The sequence below is a fragment of the Trachemys scripta genome, chromosome 7, assembly GCF_013100865.1.
Source record: "Trachemys scripta elegans isolate TJP31775 chromosome 7, CAS_Tse_1.0, whole genome shotgun sequence".
Lineage (NCBI taxonomy): Eukaryota > Metazoa > Chordata > Testudines > Emydidae > Trachemys > Trachemys scripta.
The window spans coordinates 61,760,714-61,782,484 of NC_048304.1; the positions used below are offsets into that span (position 1 = coordinate 61,760,714).

Below are 21,771 nucleotides of genomic sequence, written 5' to 3' on the forward strand. Positions count from 1 at the left end.
TCACTCCCATACCTCAGCACACTGGATAGCCTTTACTTCCATTTCCTTCCAGGCTTTGAGCATCTTTTCTGAGGCTTAAAAGAAATGGAGTCTGATTAATACACAAAAAGGCACAGATATCAAATGAATTGGGAACGAACCTAGATAAATGCATACATATACAGATAAATTTTTTAGAAAATGGGTAACTAAATAAACACACTGAAGTCCATAGTTAGGCACCTAAATAAGTGTCCTGAACTTCAAGAATACTGAGAACCCAAACAGCTTGCAATGGCTGTTATCTTGAGTTCAGCCACTTTTTGAAAATCAAGCCTATAAACTTCATCTCATAACTTTAGGTTCCCACTTTTGGAAACTTTCGTGGCCTGTATAACACAGGCCAAAGAACTTCATCCAGTCATTCCAACATCAAACTCATATCTTCTGGTTGAGCTAGAGCAGGTCTCTTAAAAAGAGACATCCCATTTTGATTCTAACACTCCAAATGATAGAGAGTTCACCACATCCCTATGTCAGTTGTAACGACATTTAGTCACACTCACTATTAAAAATAGCTCAGAAATTATGAACTTGAGGCAGGAATCATTGGATGAGGTTCTCTGGTCTGTGCCAAACAGTAGGTCAGGACTAGATGATAGTCCCTTCTGACCTTAACATCTATTAATCTAAAATGCAGGTAACAGTACTTTTCTACCTCATAGGATTGTTGTGAGACTAAATATATTACAGACAGCAAGGCACTCAGATACTATGGTAATGGGAAACATATACAGATAGATTTCCAAAAGGGAAAAAAACACATGTGCCACCAGAATGGCAAAAGTGAAAAATGATCAGCAAAACTGCACTATGTATAAAGTTGTCAACAATGCCAATTGCCCACTGCTTCAAATGTAAAAAACATTATGCAAAAGGGGCAAGGGAGTCTTACTTCCTTCAGTGAATTCACACTTTGGAACGGGCAGGAACTCCAGGGAAGGAAATGAATATGTGGCAGATTTTTTAAAGATAGCTATTCACCTTTTCTGTAAGTTGTTCTTCAAGACGTGTTCCACATATCCATTCCACTTTAGAGTGTGCATGCCCAAAACGCCAAAGTCAAAGACTTTTTCCCAATACAGTACTCATCAGGGTGGCACTTGCATCCTCCATATGCTTTTGCTCCCAGGCCAAAGTATGAAAGGAAGAGCTGCCCTGATTCCCCTTCAGTTCCTTCACACCAGAATCCAGAATGAATAGATTCTGATTTATAGGGGAAGGAGGGCAGGTCATGGAATGAACATGTGCCACACATCTTGACAGCCCCATGGATTATGATTAAGAGATCAGGTTCCAGAAAAGTACAAACTGAGGTTTGAGAAGGAAATGAACTGAGATAAAGGCAGCTCAACACAACAGCAACTAGATTTTTGGAGGCCTAGCAGAGCATGCTTAGAACAGCTTCCTCGTTACCCCCTCAACTCACTCTTCACTTCAGGTTCGTTCGCCTCCCAATATGAGTCTCCCCTATCTTAAAAAAAATGTAGTCCTTTACTTAACTGCCTTTCTGAACCCAAGATCCCACACCTCACACACTAACTCATCAATCCAGCTTTTACCCTTTCTGTTCCATGGAAGCTGCTCACACCAAACCTCTAACAACCTCTTCCAGGCCAAATCTCAGGGCTCGTATATCAGTCTTCCTCCTCGACCTTTGGATAGCTTCTTACACCACTGACCACTCCCTAATTTTTTAACTCTTTTCCAATGACTTTCATAGCTCCTTTCTCTCAGGGTCCTCCTCCTGCTTCTCTGACTGCTCTTATAGCAGGCTCTTTACCCACCCTCTTGATTGGCACAATCATTGACACCCTCTATGTCCTGTCTAGGTGCACGTATCTAACAAGCATGGCTTCAACCACCACCGTCATTGTTGATGACTCACAAATCTACCTCCATCCAACCCAACATCTCATCCTGTCTCTGATATCTCTTCATGGATTATGTCCTGTTCGCAAATTAAACACAACATGGAAAAAATTGATCTTTTAATCACTCTCTCAAGCCCTCTCTCCCTTCTTTCTCCCATATCTGTTGACACCATGACTATCCTAACAGGCATTCAGGTAGCATTTCTTTGACTCAGCCCTTTCTATGGCTACACATACCGACCATGTATAAATCTTGCTATTTCTCCATATGTAACAGCCTATCTTCTGTTTATGCCACCAAAATGCTCATCCAGGGTTTCATCATTTCCCGTTCTGATTACTGCAACCTTTCTGGCCTCAATTACGGCAGACTTACCTATTCAAATCTAATCAAATTGCTGATGCTACATTCACCTTTCTGGCTTGTTACTGACCACATTAACCCCTTGCTCTTCTTTCACTTTGCATCAAGCACCAGCCATCTTGTCTTCACCTTTAAGGTCCTTGACAACTTAGTCCTGCCCTACCTAGCTGCTCTACTAGTTTATTGCAATGTTCACCCCACTTTCACTCTGCCAACATTCTCAGCTTCCCTCCCCACCAGCCATCTCCTCCCACAGCTCTTCTACTTAGGAAAATTCCATAACGAAATTCATAGAGCCACACCCATCCCGTATCTCCTAGAAATCCCTCTTTAGGACATGCCCACCATGATGCCTACAAAACCCTACCATGACAAGGAGTGCACGGAAATGGGACTGTACTTCTGTTTCTTCCTTTTCCTACTCCCTTATTCTCACCAACTCCCTTCATTTCTGCCATTCATAGATTCCAAGGTCAGGAGGGATCATTGTGATCATCTACTTGGACCTGCTGTATAACACAGACCATAGAAGCTTCCCAAAATAATTCTTAGAGCCTGTCTTTTAGCAAAATATCCAATCTTGATTTAAAAATAGTGATGGAGAATCCACCACAACCTTGGGTAAATAGTTCCAATGGTTAATTACCCTCACTATTAAAAATGTACATCTTATTGCCAGTCTGAATTTGTCTAGCTTCAACTTCCAGCCATTGGATCATGTTATACCTTTCTCTGCTAGACTGAAGACCTCATTATTAAGTATTTGTTCCCCATATAGGTACCTAGCAACTGCAATCAAGTCACCCCTTAACCTTCTTTTTGTTAAGTTAAAATAGATTATGCTCCTTGAGTCTATCACTCTAAGATATGTTTTCAATGCTTTTAAATCATTCTCAGGGCTCTTCTCTGAACCCTCTCCAATTGTTCAACACCCTTCTTGAACCACAGACTCCAGAACTGGATGCAGCATTCCAGTGCCAAATACAGCCTTAAAATCTTCTCTACTCCAACTCAAGATGTCCATTTACACATCCCAGGATCACATTAGCCCTTGTGTCCACAGCATCACACTGGGAACTCATGTTCAGCTGATTATCCATCTCTCCCACCAAATCTTTTTCAGAGTCACTGGTTCCCAGGATAGAGTCCCTCATCCCGTAAGCATGGCCTACATTCTTTGTTCCTAGATGTACGGGTAGTCCTTGGACTACAATGCCCGACTTATGTCGGACACCACTTATGATACTTTTCAATTGACCCTTATGACGCTTGTTTCACCCTTATGACAAAAGCTGGGAGGGAGAACAGCACATATCACATGCTGAGCCTCAGCCAATCACTGATTTCACTGTTCAAGCTTTCTCATTGGCTCCCAGCCCCAGCCAATCAAAAACAAGTGGCAAGGCTACCCGGCAACAAGCTACCTTGGCCATGGAAGCCAATCAGACAAGCAACTGCAAGGATCCCCCTTCCAGCTCCATTCAGTGTAACAGCTGCTATAGAGAAATTTATAAGGAGAAGAGGAGAACATCTGCCCAAACTTCCTTGGACACTTTCTTTAAGATTGCAGAGAAGACTGCAAAGAAGCCCCAGCCAAGAGCCCTTCAAAAAGTTCTGGGAAATCAAAGCATATGTGATTTGTATATGTTTATTTGAATGCTATTTACCAAATAAATACATTGACATTGCTACTTTAGTCATCTATAATTCATTTAGTACAAAAACCTGGGTTCTTGTGGTGAAAATAGTGTATCAAGCCTTGGTTCAGGAACTAATCCCCCTTTATATCTATGAGAAAAGCGGTTTCAACTTGCATCGTTTCGACTTACAACGTAATTCTAAGGAATGAATTGGGTCGTAAGTCGAGGACTCCCTGCATACATTTAGCCATATTAAAAACTTATATTATTTGCTTGTGCCCAGCTTACAAAGTGATCCAGATCGCTCCGTATCAGTAACCTCCTCCTCATTATCTACCACTCGCTCAATCTGTATGTCATCTGCAAACTTTGTCTGCAGTGGTGTTGCAGCAGTATTGGTCCCAAGATATGAGAAACACAAGGAAGGTGATGTCTCGTATCAGACCAAAATCTGTTGGTGGAAGGCACAAACTTTTGAGCTATAGAGTTCTTCAGGATTGGAGAGCCCAGACCTGAAGATATGAGAAACAGTTCTATGAAATAACACAAGTATCCTGTATGAAGAAGGTCATAAAAAATTCAGTGCCATTGATGAAGAAGAGCTCTGTGTAACACAAAAGCTTGTACTTTCCACCAACAGAATTAGGTCCGATAAAAGACATCACTCACCTACCTTGTCTATCTGCAAACTTTATTAGTGATGATTTTGTGTTTTCTTCCAGGTCTTAGGTCCCCTGACCTCTGTCCCCAGTTAAAAAAAATACAAAAACACTAACAAAACTGTGCTGATCCCCCAATAAGTTCATTTGCTTATATGAGAGTCTTCATCCTCAAACCTCTATCTGTATCTTTTACATTACAAATTATCTGCAGCAGGAACTGTCTACCCACCATGACCTTCACTGGGGCCTTCAACTATTCCAAAAATACTTACATATTCCATAAGCCATCTGGTCACTGTATCTCTCCAGATCAAGATGAATGCTCTGATGAAAGAATTCCAGCTTTGCTTTCAGTTGCTGAGATGCGGACACCATATTGTTTTTCATCTTGGTTAAATTGGCGTTATATCGAAGAAGACTCAACCTAAACAATAATTGCAAACAGGGCCTGTTAAAATTAATATAACTGGAATTCTGTGAGTTAGTAAAAAAGAATGAACTGCTATGGAGAACCTGAATTCTAACATCTAAAGGAAATGCATCAGTGGCACTGAATTTTTTACAACCTTTCAGGATAAAGTTTCCAGCAGAGACACGAACCCCGTGTGTGACCCTGGGCAAGTCACTTAAATCCCTCTGAGCCTCAGTTCCCCATATGTAAAATGGGGAGAATAATTCTTCCTTTCCCCCCATTTTAGTTGTCTTGGCTATTTAGACAGTGAGCTCTCCATAGCTGGGACTGACTGGGTATGTGTTTGTACAGCACCAAACAAAACGGGGGAATGTTCATGGCTGGGGCCTCCTGGTGCTACCATAATACCAATAATAAATAAGACCATCTATCCCTGCACATGAAACTACTCTGAACAATCTGTATTAGTACTATTATATTGGTCAGAGAGCAATCATCATAGTTAAACTTGCAAAAACTATCTTTATTATCATCTGTTGTCTGTTCCTGGAATATGGTGAATTATTTTTGAAAACCCCTTTTAGCTTTTTCTGGCTTATGAACATCCGAAGTACAGTCTTCCCCACTGAAAATTCTACAGCTACCATTTTCCAACATACAAGATACTTGTGTTATTTCATAGAACTGAACTTTGAAACTTTAAATTTAGCCTGTGAAGGTACCCCTCAGTGAGGAGTACTGTTTTGTTACATTCAATAAAACTGAATAAATATAATGGGAGCTGCTAGTCGTGATTCCACAGTTAAGGCTGAGTTGAGTTTTGCACATAAGATGGAGATTCGACCACTCTGGTGTACGAAAAAGAATGCAGCGTACCCTCACCAAACTTACAGCATGTACTCTGAACACAGAATGAATTTTCTGAGTATTTGCAGGTAAATCCATTAGTTTAGGAGTTAAACATTTAAATTCTGAAGTGGGTTCTAAAGTAATTACCTTGTGTTCCGAACAGTCTTCGAGTAACAGAAACTTCCAATTTACAATATAGTAAACACTCACTGAAATCTTGGGCACAGGCTACATTTGAATGCTGTTTTTTAAATGGACTAATGGTCTTTGTGACACCATGAAGAAAAAAAAAAAATCTACTGTGTCTTTAAAAATCAGTTTACTTTAAACTAATCTGGGACTACAACTGTGATCATGCACTAATCTTTTCTTTTAAAGGTTAACTTTAATTTGGCATTTCCTGGGCTTGTTAATGTTTGTTTTGGGGACAATTACATCATTGGGGCAACGTATTTTACTCAAAGTTACTAATTTGAGCTGAACCTTAACTCCAGTTCAACGCAGTTTTTATCTGGAATACAATTATATTTGATGGAAAATACACCTTTGAAAATGCTCAGCATCTTCTGCTATGATTTGTGACCTAATGAAGACCACAAAGCATTCCTTCTGACAAAATAGTCTTGATCACCAGCCATTTGAATTCTCAATTTACACTTACTGCTAAAATGCATTTGCAAGAATAAAACTACAGCCACCATAAACCCAGACCAGTTGCAATAAGCAACGCTACAGAAACAGCCTCTAGCTTATTGATTTTTAAAGTTGAAGTTGCTTTTACTGATGTAAATATTAATAATATATAGAAGCACTGAATATTTAACAGATTAGGACAAGTTCTCATCTGGTTTACAATTTAAGTTTATGGCCAAAAAGAACAAAGCACTTCAAAAGAGTGGGTATCCAAGAATCCTTTAATTCATAGAGCTTTCAGTTCAAACATCTTCCATGTACACATCTCTCTTCCTGGTCTACTGAATTTGCACCAACTTACATTGCAGCTCTCTGCCCTTGGAATAGCCGGCTGTAATCTTCTTTTAGCCCAGTCACATAGTGCACGGCTTCTGCCCACACTTTACGCAGCTGTGAAATTGGCAACTGGATTTTGCTGTCCTGTACTGCACACAAGAGAAAAAGAAAACTGTATAAATGAAGTTTCCTAGAACATTTGTAAGAGACTAACATTGCATTTCTGTACCACTGCCACCATTATTTTTCACATTGTAAGACTCTTTTAGCTACAAAAATAATCTATTTCAAGAGAATAATAAAGTAATGGGTGAAGATCCAGTCAACAGAATCATTAAAAAAATTACAAAACATCATCAGAATTAAGACATTTCTAACTCAGTCAAATTATCATTGATTTCTAGTACACTCCTGATGGTGAGAACAGCTAGGCAGGAACACATAGGATTTTGATCTTTTGTCGGTCTCAACTGGCCCATACTGGGCTCTGGAGTCAATGAATTTCCCTGCTTAGAGGTGTGCCCTGGAAAGCACCTCCTCTATCGGCACACTCCCAAGTCTTTAGATAAGCTCAAGCTCTTCGCCTCCTTTGATGACTCAGGTACCAAGTCCTGTGTACAATGCCTCCTCTTTGGTACTAGCGACACCAATCTGCCTCTCAGTACCAGTAACACTGGAGATGCGCTGCTAACTGATGCCAAGGCACTTGGTACCTGGACCAAGGTAGATGGTTCAGACAGACAATGTAGCACCAATCCCAGCAGCAGGTATGTAAGTCTGGCTGCCCTGTCCTTCTTGGAGTAGCACTTAAAGCCCTTACGAATGCTACATTTGTTGCTCATGTGAGCCTCCCCCAAGCACTTAAGGAAACTAGGATGAGGGTTTACTGTTAGGCAGTGCCTTATTACAAGAGTGGCAGGGCTTGAAAACCAGAGAGCTTGGCATATCTCCAGTACTAGGGCTGGTACGCAGACTGGGTGCCAGATCCACAAAACCAGCTTTTTTAAAAACTACATTAACTAACCAACCTACACTAACTGTACAGAAACTTACAAATTGGCACTATTTACATGCTTGACAAAAAGACTTACAGAAGCAAGAAAAGGGAATGCCAACAACCATGATGGGCAGCAGGAACGAACTGAGGAGGGTCAGGGTGGCTCCGCCCTGTCTGTCTGTGTACCATGCACAAGACACAGAGGGCACTTGTGCTGCCTCAATGAGTACCACGGGGGAAAAAACTCTCTGACAATTGTGCCCTGGAGCACTCCCTACAGTGGAATGGACATGTGCAATCACGCATAGAAGAACTGCTATTTGTCAATAAAATCCTATGCACATCTATAGTGCTGTACACATAATTCCAGAAAAAACACTACATTTGAAGAACACTAATGTTGCACAGTTGAGCACTCAACAGTTCGGAGATGCCAAAGTTAAGGTTGCATGTATAATCTTAGTCCTTCTGTGTATGCCACATAACAATACAATCTATAAAAAACAACAGAGGGTCCTGTGGCACCTTTAAGACTAACAGAAATATTGGAGCATAANTTGAGCACTCAACAGTTCGGAGATGCCAAAGTTAAGGTTGCATGTATAATCTTAGTCCTTCTGTGTATGCCACATAACAATACAATCTATAAAAAACAACAGAGGGTCCTGTGGCACCTTTAAGACTAACAGAAATATTGGAGCATAAACTTTTGTGGGTGAATGCCCACTTCATCAGTCTTGCGTCTGATGAAGTGGGCATTCACCCACGAAAGCTTATGCTCCAATATTTCTGTTAGTCTTAAAGGTGCCACAGGACCCTCTGTTGTTTTTTTACAGATTCAGACTAACACAGCTACCCCTCTCATACTTGAATACAATCTATTACATTCTGAAGAGGAACAGGAGGGAAAAGAGGTTCTAGAATCTAATTCTAACTTATATGATTCCATAGCAGTCTGCTCCCACAGGAACTCACACTAGAGAGTTTTTGGCCACACAGGTTGTGGTTCTATTTGGCTGGGATTTATTTACTGACAATGGAGATGGACCGTGTTCCCTCAATGCTCAAGGATTTTAATATAAATCTTTAAAAAGCTTAAAGAAAAAATAGCTCAGATAGACACTTTGTAGCTGCAGATTTTTAAGGCAAGACAAATTTGGTTATTAAACTAGTTGAAGGGCATTCAGGTTCAAAGTCTATTGGAATACACTTACCAATGTAATTTACACAGTCAGACAGACTTCTGGAAGCAAAGGGTCCTTCATACACAATTTTGCTTTTATCGAACAAATAAACCATGTAACTGTCCCAGCCTCTCTGGTGAGGAAAAGAAAGATTATAAACAGAGACTCCCAAACACAAACTGTCATCAAAAGGACTTCAACACATCTCACCAATCCAACGGTTTGCTACTATGCAATTTTATGAACTAGTTAGAGGAGATGCTGATCTCAAATATAACCATACACTGAGAGCTGATGAGAGCTCAGCACTTTGGTGAATCGAACTATTCTATTTAGGTCCTTAAACAGAGACTAAGGATCCTAAGATTAAGCACCTATTTTTTTAAAATATTGATCTTTGGCCTCAGAAGGATAGGTACATGAAGCACAGCTGAGGTTCAGACCCCACACACAAGCCCAAGATTAGATTCTTTTGAACAGCAGTGTTCTTTGGGGCTGCACCTGTGCCCCTCACACCCTGTCGCTTTCCACAGCAGAAAGTATATAGGGCAGTGTGGCAGCAACCCATGCGCTGTTCCTTCACCAATAAAAAAATCCCATGAATAGGACGTTCCATCAGGAATGTTGAGAAGATGTGGAATCTGTGTTGATAACCCATCTCGAAGAACTACAATCACTGTAGGGCAAGTAACCATATTTTCTTCAAGTATTTGCCCACACAGGTTCCTCTCTTCATGATTAGCAATCAATCATCTGAAAGCCAGAAGGTGGGTGAGGGGACATCTACTTGAACAGTGATTGTAAGATTGCCCTACATCCACCTTGGAAGCTTGCACGAGAGAATACCGGGAAATAAAAGTGCAGACTTAATTCCATGCAACTGCTCTACGTATTTCTGAAATAGAGACATTGTAAGGCAGGCCACAGAGGCTTCTTGGGCACAGTTGGAGTGAGCTCTAACTTGTCCAAGTGTGTCTTTATTGGCTAGGGGATAGCAGGTCTTGACACAGTTCAAGACCCACTTAGTCTCTGTGAAGATTCTGATTGAGCCTTAACCCTCTCAGAAAACACCATGAAAAGCCTAGTCGTACATCTTTGGTTTGGTTCTGTTCAAATAAAAGGATAACATCCTAACAACATCTGGAGTGTGAAGTCTCTTCGCTCAGGAAGGAGGGAGGTTTCAGAAGGAAAACCAGGAAGTGAAAAGATTGGTTGGTGTGACACTAACTTAGGCAGACATATCAGGTGAGCCCTGAGGAAGACTATCCCTGAGGAAAATCATACATGGAGGTCTTGCCCTGAGAGCTTGAATCTCCCCTATCCTTCTAGCTGATATGATGGCTATCAAGAAGGCAATGTTCACTGACAGATGGTAAAGAGAATGCACAGGCAGAAACTCAAACAGAGAGAGCCCATCCATCCATCAGCACCATGCTGAGGTTTGAGGGGGGGAAACATGAGCCCCTTAAAAAATTTTGATGCCATAGGGCAGGGGTGACCAAACTTACTGAACCTCCGAGCTGCATACGATAATCTTCAGAAGTTCGAGAGCTGCAAGACATGCACTATCTGCCCCGCAGGATGGCGTATGCCAGGGTGTGGGGCTTCTGCCCCAACACCCCCTGTGAAGCTAAAGCCCAGAAATCCCCCTTCCCACAAGGCAGAAGCCTCTAGCCCTGCCACCCCGCCACAAGACAGAAGCCCCGAGCTCTCCTCCCCCCCAGTCTGATAGATAAAGAATGAGGGATAGAGGGTGGTTCTGTGAGCCGTGCTTTAACTGTAAAACAGCCACATGCAGCTCACAAGCCACAGTTTGGCCATACCTGCCATAGGGCGTGAGAAAACAGTGAATATGGGGATGACTAGCAGATATCAAGATATACCAAGCTTAAAGAAGAATAATTAGAAGAGTAAATAGTCCAAAAGGAAAGGTTACTCACCTTGTGCAGTAACGGAAGTTCTTCGAGATGTGTCCCCCTGTGTGTGCTCCACTTCAGGTGGTGGTGCATCCTGGTACTGTCGATTGGAGATTTTGCTAGCAGTGTCTGGTTGGGGCGTGCATGCGCAGTAGCTGTCTAGTGGTGGCGCTGACGCCTCTTCTGGCACGCACATGCCTCAACCCCCTTAGTTCCTTCTCCATCGTGGAGCAGTTGATTCTTACTCCAAAGTAGAGGGGAGGAGGATTGGAAGTGGAGCACCCACAGGGACACACCTCTCAAAGAACCTCAGTTACTGCAGAAGGTGAGTAACCTCTTCTTCATCGAGTGGTGTCCCTGTGGGTGCTCCACTTCAGGTGAATGTAGAGCAGTGCCCGCACGTGGATGGAAGGGGCTTCGGAGCGGATTGTGTAGCTGCTGCTAGGACCGTGCAGCCTCATTTAGCAACTGCGCTCGAGCTAAGTGTGATTGCCTAACAATTGGTGAAAGTGTGTTCGGATGCCCATGTAGCTGCTCTGCGTATGTCAAGGATGGGCCCATTGTGCAGAAATGCTGTAGAAGTTGCTATAGCCCTTGTTGAGTGTGTTCTAATGCGTTTTGCAGCTTCAGTGTTGCATAAGAATTTGCACAAATGGAAGCAGTTTGATATCCACTTAGATAGTCTTTGTGTTGATACAGCTGTGCCTTTCGACCTTTCCATTGTTGATATGAACAGTCTGGGGGACTTACGAAAGGTCTTTGTCCTGTCTAGGTAAAAGGCCAGGGCACGGCAGACATCTTATGTGTGTAATGCTGCCTCTTGTGGGTTGTTGTATGGTTTAGGGTGGAAAGTGGGTAGGTGAATTGGCTGGTTAGAACGGAATGAGAATGATATTTTGGGCAAGTCCCAAGTGTCACTTTTTCCTTGTGGAACATTGCGTATGGGGGGGATGAGCCATGAGCGCCCCAATCTCGCTCACTCTTCGTGCTGATGTGATGAATGTTAAGAACGCTACTTTCATTGATAAATGGAGCATAAAGCAAGATGCTAAGGGTTCGAATGGTTTTCTAGTTATGGATTTGAGCACTAGGTTTAAGTCCCATGCCAGAGTGGGTTCACAGATGTTCACGTACATGTTTTGTAGTCTCATTATGAATCTCTTTGTAATCGGGTGGGCGAATACTGAGGTCCCTTCTACCTGTTGGTGAAAGGTGGTTATTGCCGCAAGGTGGACCTTGATAGAGTTTGTAGCCAGTCCTGATTTCTATAACGATAATATGTACTCCAGGATCAATGGGAGTGGGGTCTGGTTTGCCAATATTTGTTTGTTTTGGCACCAAATGGAAAATCCTCTTCCATTTTTGGAGATAAGTATGTCATGTGTTTGGTTTCCTGCTATTAATCAGTACTACTTGTACTTGATCCGAACAGGTTAATTCGTCCCCCTTGGAGCATGAAGGAGCCACACTCGCAGAGGAGAAATTTCCCTGGATCGGGATGGAGGACTTGTCTGTTGTCCTGTGAGAGGAGATAATGTCATCAAGGGATACTGAATGGAGTGCATATCACCATGTGATTCAGGTAAGGGAACCAAGTCTGGCTGGGCCATGTTGGCACTATGAGGATTATCTTAGCCTTGTCAGTTCATATTTTGTGTACGACTCTGGAGATTAGAGGAATTGGAGGGAGAGCATATAGGAGCGGGGCATTCCATTTTATCAGGAACGCGTCTCCCAGTGATTGCGCGCCCTGTTCTGCTCATGAGCAGAATCCTGGGCATTTCTTGTTTGCTCGTGTGGCAAATAGGTCTATGGACGGATTTTCCCACCTCCGAAAGATGCGTTGTGTTATTTCGTCCAGTTCCCATTTGTGTTCTGGTGAGAACTGTCTCCTTAGTGTGTCCGCTGTTATATTCAGGCGGCCTGGTAGATATGAAGCTGTTATAGTGATGTTGTGCTTTATGCACCAGTTCCATAACTTTAGAGCTTCCACACACAACGAGTAGGATCGCACTCCACCCTGGCAGTTGATAAAGAACATGCATGTCATGTTTTCTGTTAATGTTAATGTTCTGTTTCTTATTAGTGGAAGGAAGTGGTAGCATGCATTGCAGACCACGCATAGTTCTAGTAAGTTTATGTGAAGGTGCGTCTTTGTTGGTGACCATTTGCCCTGAGCACTATATTCTTTCAGGTGGGCCCCCCATCCAATTAGGGAGGCATCTGTTGTGATTTGAACTGATGGTGTTTCCTGTTGGAAAGGTATGCCTGAGCACACATTTGATGGGTTTGTTCACCAGTGCAGTGATTGAATCACCTCTGCGGTGGGTGTGATTCTCTTGTTTAGGCTGTGCCTTCGTGGTATGTAGACTGTATTTAGCCATGTTTGTAGGCATTGCATGTGTAGCCTGATGTACTGGGCCATGTGCCCCAGTAGTTGTAAGCAGGTGCGTGCATGCACCCATGGGCTGTGTGCATTGTTATAAAGCAGGTCATTGTTGTAAAGCGGGGCTCTGGAAAGGATGCTCTGGCCGTGAGTCAGTCCAGGTGAGCATCTATGAATTTCAGTTGTACTAGAGTGAGGGTGGTTTCTTTTCGTTGATTTGTAGCCCCAGGGAGTGGAAGAAGGAGATGGTTAATTGAACACCTCTTTCTGTTTCTGTCTTTGTAGAGCCCTTGATTAGGCAGTCGTCTAAGTAAGGGAATAGGATCCCTTGTCTGCGTAAGTGCACTGCTACTACCGCCAGTGTCTTGGTGAACATTCAGTGCTGTCACTAGGCCGAATGGTAGGACTCTGTATTGGAAGTGTTCTTGTCCTACTGTGAACTTTAGGAAGCGTCTGTGAGCTAGGTGGATTGTAATATGAAAGTATGCATATTGTAGGTCAAGGGCTGCGAACCAGTCCCCTTCTTCCAGTGTAGGGATGATCGAGTTCAGGGTGACCATTTTGAATCTGTGGGCACGGACGAATTTCCTCAACCTCCTATATTTCTTTTGAGTCAGAGAGTAATGGGAATAAAAGCCCTTCCCAGTGTGTTGTGTTGGGACTAGTTCCACCGCGCTTATTTGCGGACGGTGAGGCACCTCGCCTCAATATATGCTCGTGGGAAGGGTCCCTGAAGAGGGACGGGGAGAGGGGGTGGGTAGCTGGGATAGATGTAAAAGAGATGGTATAGCCCGTTAGAATTAGTTCTAAAACCCACTGATCAGATGTGATCGAGGCCCAGTTGGTGTAAAATGGCCTGAGTTGGTGCCCAAAGAGTTGGGTGTTGTCTGCTGACTCTGGTGTTATTGGGAGGTCGTGCAGACCCTTGACCAATACTCCAAAATTGCAGTTTGTTTGGTGGTGGTTGAGATGCTGAATTCTGGGGTTGGTTCTGTCGCGTTTTTGTAGCCTACTTCTTGGTCCCCTTGCTTCACATGGTCTCTGCTATCACTGAGACATGTTATCTCTGTTTCTGTGGTATGGCTGATAATGTCTCCTGTTTGGGGTTGTGTATAGCCCTAATGTTCTGACGGTCACCCTGGAATCTTTCATGGAGTGGAAAACTTTGTCGGTTTTGGCCGAAAATAGTTTGTCTCTGTCGAAGGGCAAGTCTTCCACTTTGTGTTGCAGTTATCTGAAGAATAGCAGGTATTGCAGTGTCAGCTATAACGAAACAGCTCCATTGCTCAGACAGAGTCTGTTCCATTTGGCTGTGTGTCAGCCTGGTCGAGGGTTTTATATTGTGAAGGAGAATATCTTGCACTGCAGCAAAGCAGTTTCTTTTCATAACCAACAACCAGGTGATTGGGTCCAGCCAGCATCCAGGTGTCCAGGAGGGACATCAGGCCAGATGAAGAACCCATTCATTGCTCTAAGAGAGACCAGGTTTGGCAGGTCCAGCAGGGTGACGGGCCATTAAATGGACAGGTTCACCAGGTCTGAGAACCAAAACTACCTGGCCCACACTGGTGCTATCATGACAACTCGACCCTTAACCCTGCCTAAACTCCTTCAGCACTGTGGGTGTTGTGAAAATAAGAGAAAAGATATACATCAGGCTGGGGGCCCAAGAGAACAAATATCTGATAGCAAACCCAGGCACAAGCCTCCTTTGGAACAGAACTGTTTGCACCTGGCATTAAGGCTCAAAAAGATCCACCTATGGGAGCCCCCATTTCTGAAAGACCTCCAGGAGGGCCTCAGTTTTAGGAGACCATCTTTGGTTCCCAAACAAGTCCCTGCTGAGGTAGACAATCTCTTGGAAACCCAGGAGATGAAGGACCATCAGTGCAACATGATGCTTGAGGCACCAGTGCGAGGCATGTAGCTTCCTGACAAAGGGGAAAGGATCTGGCTCCCCCTTGCTGATTTACACAATGCACTGCTGTGGTGTTGTCTGCAAGCACGTGTATCGTCAGATCCTTCTTTGGGGTAGGAAGGCTTTGTAAGCAAATCTGATAGCTGAGTTCCAGGGTGTTTATGTGCAGAACAGCCTGTAGAGGGGGCCAATGTCCCTGAATTTTCAGACAGTCTGTGTATGCTCCTCACCCGGCAAAGAAGGCATCAGTGATCAATCTTTATTGGTAGTGTCTGTGAAAAGGCTATTCTGCTGCCTAATTGATTTGGAATTGTCCACCAACCTAGACAGGAGAGGACTCCCGGGGGAGCCTGACCACCCAGTCCATACTATGTCTCTTTGGCAGATATCACCCTTGCAGAGACCACAGGCTAAGTCTGGCCTGCAGCCTCATGGGTACCGAGTCGGAGATGGGTGGGTGGTCAACCTTGTCGGGGATCTTCTCTACCCAGGGGACTTGAAGCCCGATTTTTTGAGTCTTTTTGAAAGGAATCCAAGGATTTCCTCTTCAGGGGAAAAAGCTGCACTGAGGAAGTTGATGGAATCAGCTTCATCAGGGACTGTTGTACCAAGTGAGTCCCTAGGCCGGGATCGGACTGATTGGAGTGAACTCTCCGTTATTAGCAGCTGCGGTTTTAGTTCGCAGTTCTTTCTGGCTCTTGATTTTAACTTAAGGCAGAAAGTACACTTTTGAGGCACATGTGACTCCCCAAGACCAGCATATGTAGTGGGAATGTCTATCACTGACCAGGATTGCTTCTTGGCAGGAAAGGAAACATTTAAACCCAGGAGAGACAGGCATACCCTGCCCAGATTTCTCTTCCACAGAGGGAAGAGACAAGGAAAAATATAACTAAGGATGGGGATTAGTTCACATTCTAATAAGGGAAGAAAAAAAAAAAAAAAAAAAAAAAAAAAAAAACAACACTTTGAAATGTTTTGAATTTTTTTTTTTTAAATGAAAAAGGTAGTACTAATACGAACAGAAACCATGAACTAACACTAACTATTTCAAACAAGAGAACAAAACATAAATGAGGTCATCTCAATTTGGATGCTGCTGAGGCTCTGGCTCAGACCAGGCAGTTGAGAAGCTCAGACGCAGGGCACAAGACAGAGGGAGTGCATGTGTGGGCTGAATGGACACTGCTACATAAAATAGCAGAGCTGAGGTGCAAACGCATCTAGAGTGGAGCACTCATAGGGACACTACTCAAAGAAGAAGAGGTGGTTAACTGCACCACAGCTGGCTCCCATTCCTGAACTGGAAGAGCTGGAAGGAGCAGCTCCACAGGCTGTGCGTGGGGAAGGTTAACTGGTGCCTAAATCTGTGGTGGGTCCACAGTTCCTGCCACCAATCTGCTCAGTGAGACTTTGCCTTAGAGCAAGCTGAGACATGTGAGCTCTGCAACAAGGGTCCCACGCAGCGTTCCCTCTATTTTTTTCCATCCAAGTGCGGAATGAATTTTTGTTATGTGCACCATATCGAGGTAATGTGCAGATGTGCAACACCAGTAGAAACCAAAAACCTAGATATAATATATATTTTTAAAAAGTTACCATAGGGATAATTACTCCAGCCAGGACAGGTTAGGCATTTTAGAACTCACTACTCAAAGAATTAAATGTAACCGTATGAGAGAAATAAAAATTATGAAATGCATAGACCAGTCAAAAAACTAAAACACACTTTGAAAGAAGTATCAAGAAGTAACACCACCACCACAAGTATGTGTTGGGAGGTGAGTGTGAAATACACTGTGTGAGAGAGACAGAAAGAGACACACACATGGTGTCTGTGAAAGACACAGAGACGCGCATTGCCCCTTTAAATACGCTGCCTCCAGTTTAAGTTCGCTGCCCTTTTAAATAGATCACCATGTTCAGACACAACAGCAGCTGCCAGCAAGCTAACTCCATCCTGAACCCTGTCGTGTACCCTCCCCACTCCGTAAAGATGGGGTACCAGGGGACACCCTGACATCAGCGCCCCCTCCCCCATGCTCTACACAGCAAGCTCCAAAGCAGAGGGCAGGAGCAGCACAGCAGTGGGGGGAGGGACACCTGAAGTGCTACACCTGAAGTGTGCGGCACTTGATAGCCTGTTGGGCAGCCATATAGCTTAGAGGGAACTTAGGTCCCAGGGATTCCATGGAGGCCACTGATAAAAATATGGGAATTGATGGCCAGTAGCCACTGGGCCAGGGGCCCCCATCCCGATTGCAAGACGAGTGCCAATCCTGCTGCCTGTAGTGCTCCATAAATGGTCCCCAATGTGGGTTGGGTGATGAAGAGCGGGAGGAGGAAGATCCTGACCTTGATGCCAAGGAATCCCAATTCTCCAGGGAGAAAGGTGGAGCCAGTCCTGATGGAGCGAGTAACCGGTCTGACTCATTGGTCACTGAGAACAATGAAGGGACCAGCGGCGATGATGGAAGTGGTACCGCCGGCACAGAATATGTCGGTGCTGGAATCTGTGTTGACCCTGATGTCAGCAGTGGTATTGAAACAGCTGATAAAACTAAAATAGAGGGCACTGAAATCCGCTACAGTAACATCTGTGGTGCTGACAACAAAGGAGGAGTTTCCAAGGGCCAAGGTCCCTTGCACTGAGCCTGGTACTGGCCCTGCTTCCACAGACTATTGCAGGGGAACACTGGGAAGTAGTGCCAACAGACCAAGGGTTCAGCAGCCCGTCTAGCCAACAGAGCTATAAATTGATACAGCCCTGGCCAAGTCCTGGACCAAAGGAGAGGTCAGGACTGAAAGGCAAAGATGGTCTGTAGCTGTCTGGTATGCCGCCCACGTAGAAACAGTTGGTGCCAGTACTGCCCTTGTCAGTGCTGGACTAAACTATGGCCTGGGGCCAGAACGAGAGCCGATGGTATGCAGTCTCTAACTCAGTACTGGGGAGCAGTTAAGAGACACATGCACCATACCATGCACCAACACTAACACCATGTTAGCTGATGCTCTTCTTGAGGAAGTCGGGAGAACCCCCACAAGACCTAGAGCTATCTCGATTGGTCTTATGAGACCTTCTCCTTGGTGCACTTGATGGGGAAAGTCTTCTTTATCTCTTCAGAGAGGTACCTGCTCCAGAGCCTCAGATGGATGCACTTTTGGAACCCGAGGGTGACCTCCAATCCAACGAGGAATTGGTGCCAAAACATGGCCTGTTCAAGGTGCTGTTATAGGCAAACGTCCCTAGCCACTCGAGACCAGTTCATGAATGATTTACAGAGCAAACACTGCTCCTTTATGTGGGCCTCATCCAAACACTGCAAGCACCAGGAGCGGTGATCATTGTTAGGGATCACTCCCGACCCTGGGAGAGGATCACAGGCAAATACTTAACTAAATGCAATGAACACTAATCTAACTAACACAAAGAGTACTACAACTATAATCAACTACAAAAAGCACTAAACTAGTGAGGGAATGTAAGGTTAACACCACACAGAGCTCCAACTCCAGCCACAGGTGGTAAGAAGGAACTGAAGGGTGTTGGGGCAGTGCCATCTCATATAGCGTGGGGAGGGGCTATGGTCACGAGGCACAAGCACCAGGTACTGCTAAGCAAACTTCTCTGGCTTCAGTAAACTGGGCATGCACATAGGTGGAATACACAGCTGCATCTACTCGAAGAACCACCTATTAGTATGCTAACTATAGAAACTACAGACCATCCAAAAGTGGGGAAGACTGAAGGGGAGTGAGAATATGCTGAGTCCATCTCAAAGAGCTGTGGTTACAAGTAACCAACCTCTGTTTCTTCTTCGAGTGTCCTTCTTTGAGGAATTTTCCTCCAGGATAGATTGGCAGAGGCCCTGGAGGTTTTTCGCCTTCCTCTGCAGCATGGGGCAGGGGTCGCTTGCTGGAGGATTCTCAGCGACTTGAAGTCTTTAAATAATGATTTGGGGAGTTCAACAGCTAAGTCAGGGGAGAGAATTCTTCCAGGAGTGGGTGGGTCAGGTTTTGTGGCCCGCATCATGCGGGAGGTCAGACTAGATGATCATAATGGTCCCTTCTGACCTTAGAGTCTATGAGTCCTCTGCATATTCCCACTCTTGGGATAGTTTGGCAAGCAGTAAACTAAAGATGGATGGGAGGGAAATGGAGTTCTAATTAAATAATGATTGAAGAAATTCTCTGCCAACCTGTGTGTCAGATCTGGCTGCCAAATCTAATGCATAGAATTTTGTGAAAGTGAGAATTGAACTCCACATGGCAGCTCCACATATTTCAATAAGAGGAACATGTCTAGCACATGCTACAGATGTAACAACTATTCTAGTGGAATGGATTCTAAGAGCAGGAGGGGAGAGTGAAGAGTTTCTATATCTCTGTTCTGTACACTGTCTAATCCATCCAGACAGGTACTAGGTAGAAATAGCTTGACCCTTGGAGTGACCAATATAGGAAATAATTTAGGAAAGGGCCTAAAATCTTGAGAACTGTTCAAATAATGATAATTCATTCTTTTTGCATCTAAAGAATACAATCTAGATTCTCCCTTATAAGTATTACTGGAAAAAAATACCAATAAATTAATACACTGATTTACTTAAAAATCCTAAATTACTTTAGAAAGGAATTTGGGATGCAGCTTAAGAATTACCTTGTCCTTAAGGAAAAAACAGTATGGAAGGAGGGCGTCAGCCACCAATGCATGTAGTTCCTGGATTCTTCCAACAGAAGTAATTGGTATTATAGAAGCTATCTTTATAGAAAGATGCAATAGAGAACAATCCATAAGAGGTTCAAATGGAGGAGACAAAAATTGTGTTTAAACTAGGTTTAAATCCCGTGGAAGAACTGGATCTTGTAATGATAAATGCAAGTTCAATAAAGTCCTTAACATTTTTTTTAACTAAGGTGTGTGGAAAAAACAGATTTGCCAACCATCTGTATATGGAAAGCTGCTAATACTGCTAAATGGACATGATTAGAGAAGACAGAAACCCATAACTTTTAAGTTTAATAAATCTAAAATATGTGGAATAAGAACTAAGAATGAATCAACACCTTTATTAGATACCCATATAGCAAATCTCTTCCACTTCAAGTCATAACTTTTCCTAGTGGACTGTTTTCTAGACTGATGAGAATGTGTTGCACGTCCGCAGAACACGACTCTTCTAAATCTGTCCAAGTCCTATTGCCCATTATTGGGCATCTGGATTGAAAACTCCCCCCCCCCCCCCCCCCCCCCCCCACACACACACAATACAACAGGTCCTTTATTACTGAAAGCATCTTGAATTTGCTGTTGGATAAAAGGAGTAAGTCGTGTACTAATGTTGCCTCAGCCCTGCAGGAGCAAATAGGATCCTTCTGGCCAAATCCTGTCTTAAATTTTCTTTACTACCCCCCTTCAGCTCAGAGGGAATGGGAGGAAAACACTCAGATACCACGACCCTTCCCCAAATCGAGGAGGAACACATCCATCACTGATTGACTGTCTGAGCCTGTTCTTGAACAAAATCAGGGACATTTGGTATTTAACCTGCTGACAATGAGGTCTACGCGTACAAGACCCCAAAGACTGAAAACATCCTAAATCACTGAGTCTTTTAGAGATCACTTATGCATCCGTGAGAGATCCTTGCTCACTTGATTTACAAACTCAATGTGATCTCCTGCTATATGTAAGGCAATAGGATAAATGTTGTGTAGGATACACCAGTCCCAACGTTTTATCGCCTTCCTGCATAGCTAAGGCCTTGTCTACACTACTGATTAAGTCGATGTAAGTTATGTCGCTCAATGGCAGTAAAAAGAGCACCTCCCTGAGTGACGTAACTTACATCGACTTAACGGGGTGTCTACTCCGCACTATGTCCGCAGGAGACACTCTCCCTTCGACATGGCTTCCGCTTCTTGTTGAGGTGGATTAATTACATTGATGGGAGAGCGCTCTCCTTTCAATTACTGCGCCTTCACCAGACCTGCTAAATTAACACCACTGTATTGATTGCAGCGGCACTGATTTAGCACGGTAGTGAAGACAAGTCCCAAGACGATTGAGCCCCTCCCTATTTATTCAAGTAATATACAACTGACATACTGTGTGTGTCTACTTGAATTACTGAATTTTGCACATGAGGAAGAAAGGATTTGAGAGCCAAATAGCTGTGAGTTAATATGTTTATGTGTAATACAGATTCTTATTGGTTCCAAAGGCCTCAAATGAAAAGGTTGTTTGAGATGTGCTCCCCAACTCATTTTGGAAGCATCTGTCGTAACTATTACACAGGAGGAGGAGCAGGGCTGAAAAATCTCCTTTGAGAACATACTCTGGTTTTAGCCACCACATTAGGGTGTAACTGAATTGTTCTCAGAATATTGAGCATCTTCAGCATTCTTTGGCTTGTTGTCTGTAGCACATCTGAAATTTTTTGAAACACAAGGATGAAGGGCTTCATCCAGAGTCTGGCATATAGTGCCACGTATGTCATTGAGACCATAAGGCCTAGCAAAGTCAAAAAGTATATTAGTTTTAGAGAGGGCTCCCAAAGT

The 21,771-nt window shown here is 43.7% G+C and overlaps 1 protein-coding gene across 1 annotated transcript in view; it reads right to left on the bottom strand.

Moving 5' to 3' along the window:
- The window catches only part of CHUK (component of inhibitor of nuclear factor kappa B kinase complex), a 77,342-nt gene that overhangs the window by 32,393 nt on the left and 23,178 nt on the right, over nucleotides 1-21,771 (bottom strand). Inside the window, exons 11-14 of the mRNA XM_034775198.1 lie at nucleotides 9,021-9,123; nucleotides 6,835-6,958; nucleotides 4,852-5,003; nucleotides 13-74 (exon numbers count right to left, since the gene is read on the bottom strand). Coding sequence (XP_034631089.1) covers nucleotides 13-74; nucleotides 4,852-5,003; nucleotides 6,835-6,958; nucleotides 9,021-9,123 — 441 coding nt within the window. The remainder of the gene's footprint in view (nucleotides 1-12; nucleotides 75-4,851; nucleotides 5,004-6,834; nucleotides 6,959-9,020; nucleotides 9,124-21,771) is intronic.